This window comes from Clupea harengus, chromosome 17 (assembly GCF_900700415.2).
Source record: "Clupea harengus chromosome 17, Ch_v2.0.2, whole genome shotgun sequence".
Lineage (NCBI taxonomy): Eukaryota > Metazoa > Chordata > Actinopteri > Clupeiformes > Clupeidae > Clupea > Clupea harengus.
This window is the reverse complement of record NC_045168.1, coordinates 1,159,779-1,176,791: the sequence shown is the minus strand read 5'-3', so window position 1 is coordinate 1,176,791 and position 17,013 is coordinate 1,159,779. Positions and strand designations below refer to the sequence as shown.

The window sequence follows — 17,013 nt, the reverse complement described above, 5'->3', positions numbered from 1 at the left end:
AAAATAATTTTGAACAAACAGAAATGAAAACAAAATGTTACGTACCGTTAGTTATGTTGTAAATGTACTGCATATGCTACAGGTCTGTCTCAGATGGTGCACGTTTGAGTCCAGGGAGACAGTCATTTTTTTCTGACCTGAATCTGCCGCGTCTGATCCTCCAAGGACAGCAGCAGACTGAAGGGGGCGAGGATGATGCCGCTCAGGTTCACAGAAGAGATGGAGACGTCCAGAGCATCCAGGTCATCTAGTAAGACCCCTGTGCACTGGTCATCACAAGCTGGGCATAGGGAGGAGAGAGCAAAGCATAGAATATAAAACAAACAAAACAAGCCACACCAAGCAACCAAACAAATCACACCAACAAAACAACACCTTAATTATCAAATAAACCATAAATCATACATTAAAACCATGACCTAACACATTATAGATGAAATGAAACACACTGAAAACTAAACTGAAGTGCCTATTAATAATTACTACATACATAATGATTAATCATTGTTTAATGCATTTCAGATTACAGTATTCATTTGTTCATGAATAATTCATACTCATTTGTTCTCATTTTAATATGTGTATTTCTAGAGGCACGTTTTCTTGCTGGGTCTGTTCTGGATTGTTCGTATCATTCTGTGGCATATTAACACAAAAATGTAATTGGTATGCCTTTCGTATGTAAAGCTTTTGTGGTCTGTTGGGAATAATCAACCACTCTCTGGGTGGAACATGCATTAAGTATGTCAGTCTCTGAGTGCTGTGCTGTGCTGTGCTGTGCTGTGCTGTGCTGTGCTGTGCTGTGCTGTGCTGTGCTGTGCTGTGCTGTGCTGTGCTGTGCTGTGCTGTGCTGTGCTGGATACTTACACACACACTGGTCTTTGATCAGCACGTGTCTGGCCTCACACTCCTCGCAGGTGTGTCCCCTCACGCCCACCTTACAGTCGCACTGACCCGTCAGGTGATGACACACCTGATGGACAGACCCCGCCGTGCTGCACTGACACTGCTGACAGCGCCCGCCTGGCTCTGAAGGGTTGCCATAGTAACCCACAGAACACCTGAAGGACGGGGACAACGACAAAAAAGAAAAATAAACACTCTTGAATTTATCTCAATGTATTAGTGTAATTTTATACACAATGTCATTACTACAGTATCATTAAAAAGCATTACAGCTCTTAATAACCTTAACCACAGAACTAACCCCAGACTAAACCCCAAGTACATCTGGTAATAGTCGCCCTAAAAAGTACCCATTACTCACATTTATGACCCTAACCCTAAAATGTCCCCATCTTTAACTTCAAGTGCTTGCGGTAATAACAAGTACTAACATAGGAAGAACATTCTACTTATCAATCAGTTAACCACTGGGCACATAATGGCTAAATATTAAATTATACCTTTTAATATTATTTAAAATATTGACATAATCAGTCATGTAGTGGTGTTTAACTGCCCCCACAGTGTCACCCCCTAAGGTAAGATATTCTTATCTCTTTCTCCTTATCTTCTTATCTTTAACTCTAATGGCCCTACTGCTGTTTCCTTAAATTTAACGAGGCATCAGGTGACCTTTGACCCTCACCTCTCGCAGTAGCGGCCCTCGTAGCCGGGTTGGCAGGCGTTACAGCGGTAATCCCCAACACCCTCCAGCACACAGGAGGGACTGAAGCTGAAGGAGGAGAAAAAAAACAGACAAAAGACAAACTGAGTAATTACACACACCAACAGCTGGGACACTTTTAATATAGTGAGTAGACGTATTGACATCGTATTATGAAGTGAGTGAGTGTGGAGGGAACATCTGGGCTTTGACATGGCAGGCTGTGTATACATCTGCTTTATAGCCTAGTACAGCTGGATGCTGGTGACATACTCTGTATTCATTTTTGCTACTTTAAAACACATAACTGCATATCATAAGCAATCTGCTGAGAAGCATTTCAAATCATAGCCACTACACTGCCCTCTTCTGGCAAAGAGCTGCATGTGCAGCACACAACAAACACCTGATCCCCATGACGTCAGATGTTATCAGTTTCCTTACTATGACACACACATCAACCTTAGCCTTGGCTCAGATGGGCCAAAACAAGGTCACTAGGACAAGGTAGACAGTAAGACATAGAGGGGTGGTGTCGTCTTACCTGTTAGTCTGGAGAGGGCAGGCGCACAGGGAACAGTCCCTGATGGAGCCCCTCACCGCGCCGTAGTAGCCTTGGGCACAGACGTGGCAGCGCTCACCGGCCGTGTGGTGCTGGCAGCCCTGGTTGGGAGAGAGAAGAGACACATGGTGAGGAGGCCGAAGGAACTGGTGCACAGAGAGAGCGTCTGGTTCTCAGAACAACCTGTGCTCAGAAGTTTAATGAGAAATCTGACAGAATAATGGATGGCCTTTTAGTATGATGAGTACATTTTTTTTCCAAAGGTCTTTTAAAAGTATTTTCAGAGTCATTTTTCTCATATTGTGGCATGCTTTCCTGGTAAAAAAGCTTGTTTAATATAACGTTGAAAGAGGTTGTCAAAGTATCAAGAAAAGGTTCAACTTGTAAGACAAATGGAGACGAACGAAGAACATGCTTTGTATGAGTGGAACCTAAAGTTGAACTCTCACAACTAAAAAAGGCTCAAAGCACAGCTCCGAGTTATAAGACATGGCACTCTCTAAATCTGTGCCTCTGCCCCTCTACTCTGTGGACATGCAGACGGTTGTGTGATGGTTAGATTACCAGGCACTCTCCGGTCTCCAGGTCGCAGGCCAGGCTGTGGTTGTTACACCCGCAGGGCACGCAGGGCTGGATAAGCGGCCGGTTCATCCCCTTCATGTTCAGCTCGGACACCGGCTGCCTGTAGTAACCTGGGGCGCACTCCTGAGACACAGCAGACAGGAAAAGACAACGGGGCCGTTTACAACCAGGACAGATACTCCCCCACCACTCCCACACGGCCCTGCCAAGATCCCCATGCTAGGGGAGACTAACTGGGTCATGGGATGGAGTGGGAGTTGTGGGAGTCGAGTGGATAGAGTGACATAGCTATTGTAATGATTTTGAGCATGCTGAAGGAGAGACAGTTACACATACTTTGTCTCAGAATTGACTTTGTGTGTGTGTGTGTTTATGAGAGAGAATGGAGAGGACACTGTTTATGGTCATACCTGGCAGGACAGTCCTGCGTAACCGCGTGGACACTCACAGGACTCGATCAAGCCTGCCACTTCTGTGAACTCCGGCCCGTCCTCCGCATCCATGGCAATATCCATGCTGATGTTCGCGATCCTTAAAGGAAAAATGGGAAAAATATACATATATAAACAATGGAAAGAGCTGATATACATTGACAATGGCATCAACACGTTGCAGCATGGGTAAAGTAATTCAATAAAAATGCTTAATATATAACAGGATATGCATCATAGGAGAGAGGAAGTAGGAAGTATGCCTACCTGCTCTGCTGCAGTCCAGTTCCATATGAGGCTTTGATGGTGATGTATTCAATGTTACTCAGGACAGACATGAAGTCTGGGTGGCTGACAGGTTTCTCAGAGACCGAGTTGAAATACTTCCATTTATGCTGTTCACAGGAAAAGCACATTTAAAAAAAATAATTTTAACCATTGAGAAATATATAAAGACGTTTAGACAAAAAGACAAACATTAAAATCTATGAATCTGTCATACGGGGTGACAGTTAAGATTATTCAAGATGATGATTCATTCATACATTGAATCGATTGAATTTGTACACACATATATCGCAACTTGGTACACATGTCAAAGGTATACCTTTTATTCATTCAGATCTCGTCGTCATATCTCAGGTGTGTTCATGCTTTTCATCATCACCTTTCATGCTTTTGTTCTCTCTCTTTATTATTCTAGCCATCCCTTTCAACACTGACATGATGCAACATGGCACAAGCCATCCAGACAAAAAAAAACACTGACAAAGAATGGTTGGGGAGAGACAGTGATGGCAAGATGCAGGAAGAAAAGTATAAATGCACGGATGACAAGCATTGTCCTTTCAAATGATCCTTGAATTTTACAAAGACACTTCACAAATAATACTATTCTAATAATAATATTAATGTAATCGAAAACTACCAAAAAAACACTTAAAACTATCGCCTCCATGTGGAGCAGCGAGTCAGTGAATTTGCACATAGTTGTAGGGTGAGCTGGCATAGAGGTAGAGAGGCTCACCTCAGTAAGAGGGACTTCCTGTCGGGTCTTCATGCCATTCTCAGGGGCAGGCATGTCAATGTAGATGACCACCTTCTTCAGTCGACCTCCACGGATCAGAACCTGAGGCTCGTAGTTGGACAGACCTGCTGCATCCATGGCGTAGAAGACCACAGAGTACGACAGCTTCCCTCCATAAGACAACAGCTACCAAGGAACAAGCAAAGGCAAATGGCATGAAGAACCAACTGACAAAATCCTCAGTTCAAGACACCTTGCCCTTTCTACAGACTATTATCATGGAATACCTTTTTATTGAATGCTATCGTTATGTTTAAATAATACAAATCTAAAGCAACCAAAAATAACATCAGGTATCATCCAGAACATTGTGAAGAAAAGCCCATCAAACCTCACCATTTTAACAAAGACAGTTTATGATGTAATATTCTCCTTGTATTTAATGTTTAGGTTTAAAAGAACCATAGTTTACTGTCTTTAATGCATTGTCATGGGATAGACAGGCCCATACAGTCTCACATATAATGGGTAAAGTGCATCTAAGGAGCTGCATGGCTCACCTTGTGGCCCTGGAAGTGAATGGGCAGTCTCCAGTAGTACGGCCCAGTCAGGAGGGAGTTCTCCAGCTGGCTGGTGTCCAGCAGCATCTCAGCATTCTGCACGTACACCCCCTCCAGCGTGCCCCGCAAGTTACTCTGGCTCACCACATGGAGGCGCTCTGGGTCCTCTCCCAGTGTCAGCTGAATGGAGGGAGAGTTTATGTGTGAGTGTTGGGTGTGTGGGGGCGGGGGAATAGACGAAGAGAATGATAGAGAAAGAATGAGAGCGAATAGGTCAGAAGGAAAGAGAGTGAGAGAGAGAAATAGAGAAACAGGCAAACAGAGAAGGAGAGAACAGCCAGAGAAAGAGAAAAGAAGGAGAGGGAGAGAGAGAGTCAGGCAGACAAGAGGAAAAAGAATATGACAGACAGAAATACCAGAGAGATCAAGAGAGGGAGACGGAGAGAGAAAGAGAGTCTGTGTAACTTCAGATGTGCTGTATGTACAGACAGGCTTATCACGGAGACACTGTGTCTGTGCGTCCTGAGACGTCTGGCTCTCGCTATCTCAGAAACATTAATAAACCAGATCACATCTCCAGTGGAATTACAACAGACAGAAGTTAATAACACAGAGAAACTATTCATCAGACTAATTGCTGAATCCAGACATCAGATGCGAAAGCCACATAGCATAAGCATGCACAGGGTGTTACGCAGAAAGTATATTGATCCAAAAAAAAAAACCCATTAAATTCCTAATTGATCAGATAATGACGGTAAAAAAAAATCTCATTATCAATGCTTGTTAACCATCAAAATAATGTACTAACATTAAGCCTGGTTGTTAGTGCGATGGCATCCCCCCAAATAAAATAAAGATGTTTTGTCTAAACTAAAATGCTAATCTCTATGTCCTTGGGACAGGCAGGCATAACAGCGTCATGACTTATGTAGAGGAAGGCCACGAGAGAAGAACTCTCTTCAATATGCATCTGAGAAAAGACCCCAATCAATGCCTCATCGCAGCCGATAGAGAACCTTACCCCAGAGCTGCCCTCAGAGAGCACGGACATATTTACACTTCATGCGTTCAAATAGCTCTTAACAGCACTGGGCCATTCACTGCAGCAAGAGTCCAAAAAGATGTTAAGGATACTGATTATGATGATGTGAGTGCCCACACAAAAGAGAGAAAGTGAGTGTGTGTGTGTGTGTGTGTGTGTGTGTGTGTGTGTGTGTGTGTGTGTGTGTGTGTGCACGCGGGTGTGTGTCTGCTGTTGTGCTCTGGCATGAATCAACAAACACTTTCCCCCCCAGTCTTAACAGCGTATACAAATGAATGATATTACTGCATTACTAGTATCTGTGATCAGTGAAAGTACCCAGAGGCGTCCTCAGTGCTCTATACAGCTGGAGGTGGCCTCACTCACTCACTCACTCACCGGCACTCTGACGAGGCCCCCCATCTCCTCGCAGTCCGACGAGACGCCGAAACAGAAGCAGGGGCTGCAGCCGGCCGGGTTCTCAGCAGTCAGGCCGAACGTGCCCCGCGTGCACTCATCGCATCCTCCTCCGCCCACGTTGGCCTGGCAACCACGGAGAGTCAAGAGGGACACATCAAAATGAAAAAAAGGGTCGCTACCAACTCAACTCAAATCCAACACAGTTCTTTACTTATCAATTATCAGTTTTATATTCACGACTAGTGGTCTAAGAACTTGACTGATTTACGACTAGTGGTCTGAGTATTTACTTCTTCCTTAATCCCATGAAATTAAAAGACATGGGCTTGAATTTGACATTTATGAGTTATATGACTTGTAAATAAATGAATGACATTGTCATTACATGGGCACTATCAAAAGCAGTGAAGTGAAGGTAACACAATTCATCATTGAGTGAGACCATAGTTTTACCCCTTTTCAGTGCTGTCATAAGTGTCTATAAACCCTGCATATATTAGCTGAGAGAGGAGGAGGTGATTATGGGATTTGTAGTCCAGTATCTGCACCTTGCACATGCAGCTGCCCTGCTCTTCACAGCCACACACGCCCAGCTTCTCGTCACAGAACTCCTCCTGTGTGCCGTTGATGTTGCAGTTGCATGCAGTGCATTGTGGGAAGTCCTTGAAGCCCATGGCGCAGCGGTCGCATCTCTGGCCGTCAAAGGACTCCAGACACGGGCACTGGCCAGCGGTGACATTACACTGGGAGGATGAGGAGCCTGCCACACTGCAGTCACAGGACTGGAGAGAGAGAAACAGAATGGGAGGATTATTTAATTGTGTGTATGTGTGTGTATGTGTGTGTGTGTGTGTGTGTGTGTGTGTGTGTGTGTGTGTGTGCATGTGTATGCATTCATATATTTGTGTCCGTAAGCATAAGTGTGTGCATAACATCTGTGTGTATGTTTCTATCTGTGAGTGTACCTGTTTCTGTGTGTGCGTGTGTGTCTGCATGTCTATATGTTTCTGTGTGACACTGTGTGTGTGTGTGTGTGTGTGTGTGTGTGTATGTGTGTGTATGTGTGTGTATGTGTGTGTATGTGTGTGTGTGTGTGTGTGTGTGTGTGAGTGCATGTCTATGTGTTTCTGTGTGTGACTGTGTGTGTGTGTGTGTGTGTGTACTCTACCTTGCAGCCGGTCATGGGGTTGTGTCCCCAGTAGTTCTCCTCACACAGCTCACACTTGTCTCCCTTGGTGTGTGGAGGACAGATACACTCCCCCGTCTCCGGGTGACAGTTGCCATGGGTGTAGGCACAGTCACAGGCTGAGGAGGAGGAGGAGGAGGACAGAAATAAGGACAGGAATTTCAATAGGAATTTCTGATTTCTGTCCCAAATATCAAAAAGAAACTTTCTCGACCAACACGTAAACAAATCCTAGCAGTTCCTAACCAGATTTGTCTTCAATGTCTGGACTTCAATGCAATGTAGTACCGTAGTACTGGTACAGTAAATGGGCTGACTGTTTCTCTATTGTAGGTCATATGCTAAATGACCACTGAATACAAATGTGTGTCTATATCTGTAGACACAAACCGCTTAGTGTGCACTCATGTTGTGAGTGTGTGTCTTACGTGTGCAGCCTCCCTCCTGGAAGTTGTAGTAGCCCTGCTGGCAGCGGTCACACTTGTCACCCGCGACACCCGTGATGCACTGGCACTGTCCCTCCTCGTCACACGCCACTGAGGTGGAACCTGATTGGCTACAGTTGCACGCGGCACACCCCTGGCCGCTGAGAAGGCCATGGAAGCCCACCTGTGAGAGAAGCACAGAGACATTTTACTCATCTTACTCGCCGTCGTCAACAACCATGCAGTCAAAGTGTGATCCTGAGCGATGAATAGCTCTATACAGAAGCTACTAATCACGGCAGGTTCTCCCACAAGGTTGCATTGTGTCCTCACTGTAGGCTTTTCTACACTCCGGCAGACAGTTAGCGACTAGCTTTTGTGTTAATGACCATGATGACTAACGACTGTAATCATTCAAATAAAAACACTGAAGCCAATAAAAACCGGGTTTCCATTTCACACTATGGGTGATAAACGCGACGGAAACGCCACGCTGACTGCTCAGCTTTCGGCTGCTATGGAAAGAAAGTCAGAATGATCGATCGAAATTCAGGTATTCCCGTTCTCAATGCGGTAGGCAGTCGAACAATGCAGGTTAATTCATCGAATGGAAATACACTGCAGATATAAAGACCACTCCTTCTATAAGGGTTTTTCAAAATACTCTTCATTTGGTATAAAAGTCTTCATCGTGCCATCCCGTAGATAGATTTGCAGGAGCTTCACAATGAAACCTCAACTGACTGAATCAGTGGCTGCCTCTGGGCCACATCAGGGTAGAGACCAGAATCACCTGCTAGCTGGGAAGACCTCTGCACAGGTGGAGGACAAATCTTGCACACCAAAAGAAGAGCAGAGCTGTATGTGTGTGTGTGTGTGTGTGTGTGTGTTTGTGTGTGAGGGTGTGTGTGTGTGTGTGTGTGTCTGTGCCTGAGCATGGCGGGTGTGGAGGGGTCATTAATTACCACCCAAACAACGCTCCGACAGGAATATTTATCCGCTCGCTTCAGCTGCGACACCTCATCCGTATGTATTAGCCCACTGTGCCAAACGCAGCGCCATCCCGTCCAAGAAGGCCCCAGCGGAGCTCCTGGCAGCCTGGGGGTCGCCTGGCACCTCTTACCCCGGCCCTCAACATCTGACACCGGGCAGCCACGAACATCTGCAGCAGCCCCCTAAACTCCTCCGTCTCTATCCGAGCGATCTGCCAATAACACCGGGCGCCTCCGTTCAGCCTCTCCTACTGTCCAGCCGAGTGTGAAAAAACAATCTGACCGTGCTAATGGAGAGCAAAAACATTCGCGCAAGCAGCTTGTGAGACCAGCTGGCGTCTGCTGGAACGCGGAAGCAGGAAAGCCTGGGTTCCAACTACAGGCCTAATCAGGCAGGCTATACATGCCGCCCAAAAAGTTATTTAGATAGACGGTAAAAACCCACAGATGATGGTGGCGTGTGGAGGAGCAGCGTCAATGACCATCAGCGCTGGGCTGGAGGAAGAGCACTCTGGGGTACCGGTGGACCGGGATGGATGAATAAGAGGACGGACACAGAAGGTACCGGATCTAACACACTAGATCTAAACATGCCTTATGAACCTCTCTCTCTCACACACACACACCCACACACACACACACACACACACCCACACACACACACACACACACACACACACACACACACACACACACACACACACACACACAATGGCATTATGGACTAATGAACCACACACACACTCACACACATTTTCGGGAGCTGAACATACCTCGCACCGGTCACACTTCCCTCCTTCCACGTGGTGTCTGCACTCACACTGGCCCGTCACCACGTGACACACACTGGCCAAGGACCCGTTTCCATGGCAACCACAAGCTAGACGCAGAAACACAAACATAAACATAATTATGCAAGTAAATTAAACTAATTAATCATGACAAGATTTCAGAGCAGACTGAAGATTTTGGCTGCACACATGTCTCTTGGGATGAGACTGGCAGTTACTCTTGCTGGCCTGTAGGTGTCAGTATAGCTCAACGACGCAACAAAATGCAGCTATGAAGGAGCCATGGCTGTTGATTGTTTTGCTGGTGAATCAATGTAACACTTCCTTTATGGTAGAGTAAAATAAGTGTGTACACAGTGTGTATGGTATATACACACACAGATTACACTTTGCTACAAGCTCCTGAGTCGCGTGTAAGTATGCGGTGGATTTACATTGGAGGATTACATTGACTCACATGACCAAGGATGGAACTAATGCTACTTTATAGTAGTTAGCCTACTTTCACTCAGGATGACTGAGCCTGCACTTTGGCCTGCTTATGGCTAACACTTTTATCCACAGCACTGGCTGTGTCAAGCTGCCTTTCAACATGAATTCAGCTCATCCAGTCAGTTCATCAATGAATCAACACATTAATACCACACAGAACATTTTTACAAAAACACACATTTATTGACAGCAGGCAGTTTCTTTGTTTCCAGTGCTGTTGCAATGCAATGTCCAATACTCTCTTACTTGTTCCTTGCCCTGAATCTAATTCTCAAAGTGAATAATATTTTTTTATTCTACAGTACTGCCAACCTGGAGTAGATAATCAGTAACCTCTCAATTAATTAAGGCATTATTAATATGATAATAATAATCTGTCATTAGAGTGCATTACAAAATGTAGAGGTGACTGGCTTTCAGGAAGCATATTTATAATGTGAAACATATTTGGTATGGACAACTTTGTTTTTGAAGTGACTGCCTGATGCATGTATAGTCTACATAAGACATTATAATATCAGAAATATAAACAACATATCTCAGGTATTGTCTTGTTTTAGAGTTGAGCTGTTTTTTATTTAGTCTCTGAGTTTAGACATCACTTACCCTGGCAGTTCTTGGCCGAGACGGCATCGCCATAGTAACCGTCGGCGCACCTCTCGCAGCTCCGTCCTGCACTGTGACCCACGCACTTGAGGCACTCCCCGGTGCCGGGGTCACAGTGGCCCGGCTCCTCGGGGTCCACGTTGCCGTTGCACTGGCACGGGACGCAGCCCTGCCCGGGGGCGGTGGGGTCCCCGTGGTAACCGTCCGCACACCTGCAGAGAGTGGAGACGAGCGGAGGAGAGGGAACATGGTGAGCGTGGGAACCATGCCGACCACAGATACACAATGAGGCAGAGGGAGTGAGGGTCATTCAGTCTCTAACTGTAAGTCATGCACAGGTAAAGTAAGATCCTGATTGTACTTCATATACCTAAAGTGTGCATTTATCCATCAGTCATAGGTTTCAGGTGTGTGTAACTGATACAACAGGAGCAGGATTTCCTCAGATGTGGAAGAGCAGCTGCAGCTCATACAGTAGGGAGTGTAAGTGAATGTGTACGTGTGTATGTGTGCATGTGCGCATATGTATATGTGTGTATGTGTGCACATGTATGTGTGCATGTGTGTATGTGTGCATATGTATGTGTGTGTGTGTGTGTGTGCATGTCTATGTGTATGAGTGTGCATGTGTGTGTGTGTGTGTGTGTGTGTGTGTGTGTGTGTGTGCATGAGTGTGTGTGTGTGTGTGTGTGTGCATGAGTGTGTGTGTGTGTGTGTGTGTGTGTGTGTGTGTGTGTGTGTGTGTGTGTGTGTGTGTATATGTCTATGTGTATGTGTGTGCATGTGTGTGTGTGTGGTGTGTGTGTGTGTGTGTGTGTCTATGTGTATGAGTGTGCATGTGTGTGTGTGTGTGTGTGTGTATGTGTGTGTGTGTGTGTGTGTGTGTGTGTGCACGAGTGTGTGTGTGTGTGTGTGTGTGTGTGTGTGTGCATGAGTGTGTGTGTGTGTGTGTGTGTGTGTGTGTGCATGAGTGTGTGTGTGTGTGTGTGTGTGTGTATGTCTATGTGTATCTGTGTGTCTGTGTGTGTGTGTGTGTGTGTGTGTGTGTGTGGTTTACCTCTCACACTTGGGTCCAGTGTATCCTCTCTGGCACTGGTCACATGTCACCTCTCCTGAATTCTCCACAGAGCAGGTGGGGCTGAAACTACAGGAGGAGAACAATAGGAAGATTTGCCAAGGGAATCAACAGCAGGAATTTCAACATGCAAGTTAATAGTGTTCAGTTCAGTTCAATTCAATTCAATTAAACCCAAAGAGATCTTGATTCTGCAATGTATTGTAATTATGCATTTCTTATAGGACCTCCTGACTGTCACTTGTATTGAAAGGTTAAACCTTGGTGACAGTTCTTGGTTTTTGGTGCAGGACAAATAGAAAAATAGCAAGATACTTCCTGTTCTCAATCACTCTGTAACAAATATTCTGTCTGTATGGCACGGAATATATTACAGCATTTACACATCCCTCTGTAACACTCACACACACACACACACACACACACACACACACACACACACACACACACACACACACACACACACACACACACACACACACACACACACACACACACACACACACACACACACGTTAATATCCGAATTCCTCTCTCTGACTGGTTTAATTCTCCCCTTGTGAAAAGCTGTGTGATGCCAGGAGCGGTAGCCTGAGATATTGGCTGTCCTATCTGGTGCCACTGTGCAGAGCTGCAGACATCTTAATTGAGGCTCCAGACACCAGCTCTATTCAGATGCTAGGACAGACAGAACCCTCGAGAAGGTTACGGAATGAATGGCGAGTTCCGAGGCGGTCGGCGGAACTCACTTGTTCGACGCCACAGTCAGCGGGCAGGCGCATCTTTGGCAGTCCTCAGCGGTGCCCTCGAAGGGGTCGCCATAGAAACCGGGCAGGCATTGGTCACAGTGGGGCCCAGTGGTGTTGTGACTGCAACCCTGGGGAAGATTTAGCACGGCCGAGTCAGATAAAACATGGACACACACACACACACACACACACACACACACAAACACACACACACACACACAAAAGAACATAAACACACAAATACAACTCTATTTTACCCACGCAGTCCAAAACTGCATGCTATGCACCACAGTAACCTAGCAACCTCTATGCTGTAGTATACATTGTTCACTAGATGACAATCCAGCAACGGCACACAAATTATAACTACACACACATGCACTCTGCTCTGAGCCTCAGACTGTAGGCTGCGCACCACAGAAACCCCAGGGCAATGGATCGCATTACAGTAGCACTTCTATTAAGCTGTGTGGCAGGGCAGACATTATCAAGCGAGACACGATTCCCTACAGAAAAATGTCAGGGGGGGTGGGAGGGGGGTGTGCTACCCTTTTAAAAGTGCATTCATCTGGTGAATGTGCGCCGACTGATAAAATGTTTTCCAGGAGATAACACAGTCGTATCCTGTCCTAAAGCCTCTGAGCTGAGTGCCACATATTCATCAGATACCTAATACACGTGTCACATTGAGGCCAGCACCAACAGAGTCATACATCAGATGCTCTGTGCAACTAGACAGACGCGGAGCCCTATGGGACTGGGCTATTGAAGATGACAGGGTCAAGGTAAACATCTGGAAGAGGGTGGTAGTTATTCAACACCGATGCCCAGGAAAACATCTGGGGTGCTTATTCAAGACACTTCAATGTGACGTAAATTAGTTAACACAGTTGGCACAGACTGTGTAGTGCAGGGATTTGAAGACCTTGGCCTATAAAATTGTAACGGGTTAATAGAACATAATAGAACAAACTGAGACGAAGAAAAAGAAGAACTCACCACACATACGCCGTTGATGTCACACTGTGTAGCGTGGTAATTACACTCACACTGGAGGCAGTTTCCACCAAACAGGATCCCATCCACACGGTAGAAGCCGGAGATACAATACTGACAAAAACACAAGAGGTCGCAGTGTATAACGCAGTGAAGAAACACTAGGTGTAAACAGGTGTAAATAGGTGTAAAGAGTCAGAAGCGTCTACATAAATGAATTGTCTTTAACATCTATGTTTCAACTGGCCTTACAACTAATGTATTACCAGTTTAATGAACTGAGGCTTTGGCTTTGGCCATGCTAGCATAATTCTATGTCAGTCCCACTGGTGCATGTGCACCCTGATCACATGACCTGGGTGCTTACCTCACAGGACGTCCCCGAGTAGCCCCAGGGACACTCGCACTGCTCCACACCGATAGCCTGCAGGGAGCTGGAGGAGTTACGCCTGGCTGTGTCCAGAGAGACCTGACTCAACCTGAAAGAGCACACCAACAAATGGATCAGTCATCGTATAATTAGCTATTGGCTTTTATTTATGTCTCGTGTTGCCTCTCTATTGTACTAGATTATCAAGTGCAAACACAAAATAGAGAATGGTGATCTACCATTTCAAAGAGTCATTCTAAAGATAAAGGTATTTTATTCATCAGATTTTGAAAGGCCTTTGTAATATGCTGTTGGATTGTCAGTTCAAGTCACAATTACTGTATTACACAAACAAAAGCTAGCATCAACAAAGCTTTTCTTCCTTCCTGGACTTTTTTGAAAGTGTCATCTGCATTTTGGAAACATGATGCCCTCCGCAGGGTTATATTTAGATGATGTAATGTTTAGATGATGTAATGTTTAGATGATGTAATGAGCTCCTCACCTCAGGTCCCCCTCGGTACTGGTGTTGAGGTAGACTCGGACCCTCAGGTTCGCCACGTCGGCCAGAACCGTCATGAGCTCGTCCCTCTGGATGCGCCGGCTCGTATGCAGGTCCACAAAGCTGTGTGGCACCACCTCCACAGACACCTCCTGCTCCCGCAGAGGAGTCAGGAGCAGGCGGCGGGACGGGGACTGACGGAGGGACCGCCCGTTGCCCTGCACAGACAGAGGCAAAGAAACAGAGGACAGGGGACATCAGATAATGACACTGAGTCTGTCCCATTTCAGCACAACTGCTTTGATTGTTCATATTTTTTTGAAATGCCATACCATGGGCTGCCATCATTTCTGTCTGATTACTGATGGGACTTTCCGTAACCTTGCATCCCATTAAAGCTGCGTATTCTGTATGCTTCAGCTTACCTCAATAATCAAGTCAAAGTGAGAGGGCAGAGTCTTGTCCACGTTCTCCACGGCGATGTCATACGCCACGCTGTATTTCAGGAAGCCGCCGTATGAAGTCAACTACAAGGTCAAGACACGGAGACACTTAGCAGCGCTTAGCAACCACACACACACAGTGCCACATCAATTAACTCATTTACTTAATATGTGAAATAATAGCCATTCAAATTAATACTAACCATATGAATTACAATTGAAACTGTTAATGTAAAATACACCATGACTTACTTAAGCCTCTTTAATTGCTTCAACTGTAGTTTGGTGCTAATACACAATGATTAAAGTATCTACTGGACACCCTGCACTGTACAACATTAATCTTATCCAGATGGATTGAGACCCTGCAGAAGGGCTTTCCCAGGGATAATTGCTTTCGCTGGCACGACCCCCCCCCCCCTACACACTGCAAATATAGCAGAAGTAATCACATAATTTCACTTCATCCATCACCTGAGGGGAAGGGGGGGGGGAGACTGGGTACAAATATTAGGTTGGTGCCAACAAGTGTAACCTAATTATTTTTTAATGTAGAGGAGAGTGTAATTACAAGGGCTTTTTAATTAATAAGGTCGGAGAGAGAGCGAGGATGGGGAAAGAAGGATGGGGACGATGAAGGAAAAGGAGAAAGAAGGAGAAGGCTGAGATGGGGGAAGTGAAAGTCGAAAAGGGGACGACATAGGACAAGCACTAACACAGCATGTGGCTGGGTGGGAAAAATGAAGGGTGCAAAGAAGAAGGTAGGGATAGGATCGAAACAAATGGCTACCAGCAGCAAGTAAGGGGGTCCTTGTTGTGAGGCGTCTGAAATCTGTTTTCCTCTACGCTAGAACATGCTCTCCACACTGCAGCTCTGCAGCGCTGTCATAGAGGATGACTGGAGCCCTCTCTCTGAGACTCACACGGGCCCTTTTAACCATTACACTGACGCCAACACTGATAGAAAGCTATGTGAAATCAGCATTTTCTATTACTATTATTTGTATAGTATGTTATTGTATAACTGCTTTGTAGTGCTTTACTGTGACCACAAATGCATTATGGGAAATTGTACATAAATTAAACAGTATTTCACTGTAGAACTGATGTCCTGCATATTACTGTATATCTCACAATCGCTTTGTGGAAAAATACAACCTTTTACATTCCAACTGCATCAGTTACATGCTCCCACAATGCAGTAATTGCATAACAGTACTACAGTACTATCACATAAAACTGATTTTGACAAATGATGTAACAGGAATTATTATTTTCTTAACAAAGTTACCTGTGATGTACAGTAATTGCATAACAGGACTACAGTACTATCACATAAAACTGATTTTGACAAATGATGTAACAGGAATTATTATTTTCTTAACAAAGTTACCTGATGTGCCCCAATGTCAATCACAAATGCAACCGACAGAATTGATATAGCCACAACATGAGATGTTCCGCAGGATTTAATTGAAAAATCAGTTGGCTGTGGTTATTTTTATAGTTTATAACTACACTGTGTTACTGACCAATATCTGCAAGTAACTTACTATAGGTTTCACAGGCAATGTTTAACAGTGAAGCCTTTATACTGTATGTGATGGCTAAACCAGGCCTTTTAAGCTGAAGATGGCTATGCCCAGACCCGTGTGGCCTGATTTCTGTAGAACATGGCTGTTCTAGTATGGGCTACAACAGAGCAGCTGACCATAAACCTCAGGTTCTTTAGTTCAGCAACCTAGAGGTCAATCAGGATTAGTGACTTAAAAGGAAAAACTTGTAGGTTCAACCAAAGAAAGGCTGAATGAAATTGCTTTTATCACCTATGCAACGACGGCATGGCGTTACAGTATATAACATTGTGGCCTGGATACACTATATAAGGAGGAACCCATGGGTATTTCTGCTCAGCTTTTGTAAATGCACTCAACAATCTCCTCTGACTTAACATCTCAGTCAACCTCTGAACTCTCACCTTGTTTCCCAGGAAGCTCTCTGGCGCGGCCCAGGTGTAGAGGAAGCGGTAGGAGGTGACGTTGCTGGGGATGATCAGGTTGTCCTCGATAAGAGGGGCCGTGTAGATGGAGGTGCTCGGGGTGGTGGGGACCAGCCAGCCGTCCAGGTGATCCACCTGTAGGCAAACACACCACCAAACTCAGTTTGTCAAG

The 17,013-nt window shown here is 45.3% G+C and overlaps 1 protein-coding gene across 2 annotated transcripts in view; it reads right to left on the bottom strand.

The window, feature by feature from the left end:
• lama1 (laminin, alpha 1) overlaps positions 1-17,013 on the bottom strand; it is a 63,333-nt gene that overhangs the window by 15,083 nt on the left and 31,237 nt on the right. For both annotated transcript variants that reach the window (XM_031584386.2, XM_031584385.2), the window contains exons 12-33: positions 16,821-16,976; positions 14,825-14,926; positions 14,403-14,617; positions 13,895-14,006; positions 13,531-13,641; positions 12,532-12,659; positions 11,765-11,851; positions 10,708-10,919; positions 9,592-9,698; positions 7,830-8,010; positions 7,384-7,520; positions 6,764-6,997; positions 6,195-6,338; positions 4,772-4,951; positions 4,212-4,397; positions 3,452-3,579; positions 3,164-3,284; positions 2,736-2,876; positions 2,154-2,272; positions 1,592-1,678; positions 868-1,061; positions 138-280 (exon numbers count right to left, since the gene is read on the bottom strand). In XM_031584386.2, the coding sequence (XP_031440246.1) occupies positions 138-280; positions 868-1,061; positions 1,592-1,678; positions 2,154-2,272; positions 2,736-2,876; positions 3,164-3,284; positions 3,452-3,579; positions 4,212-4,397; positions 4,772-4,951; positions 6,195-6,338; positions 6,764-6,997; positions 7,384-7,520; positions 7,830-8,010; positions 9,592-9,698; positions 10,708-10,919; positions 11,765-11,851; positions 12,532-12,659; positions 13,531-13,641; positions 13,895-14,006; positions 14,403-14,617; positions 14,825-14,926; positions 16,821-16,976 (3,225 nt within the window). The remainder of the gene's footprint in view (positions 1-137; positions 281-867; positions 1,062-1,591; positions 1,679-2,153; positions 2,273-2,735; positions 2,877-3,163; positions 3,285-3,451; positions 3,580-4,211; positions 4,398-4,771; positions 4,952-6,194; positions 6,339-6,763; positions 6,998-7,383; positions 7,521-7,829; positions 8,011-9,591; positions 9,699-10,707; positions 10,920-11,764; positions 11,852-12,531; positions 12,660-13,530; positions 13,642-13,894; positions 14,007-14,402; positions 14,618-14,824; positions 14,927-16,820; positions 16,977-17,013) is intronic.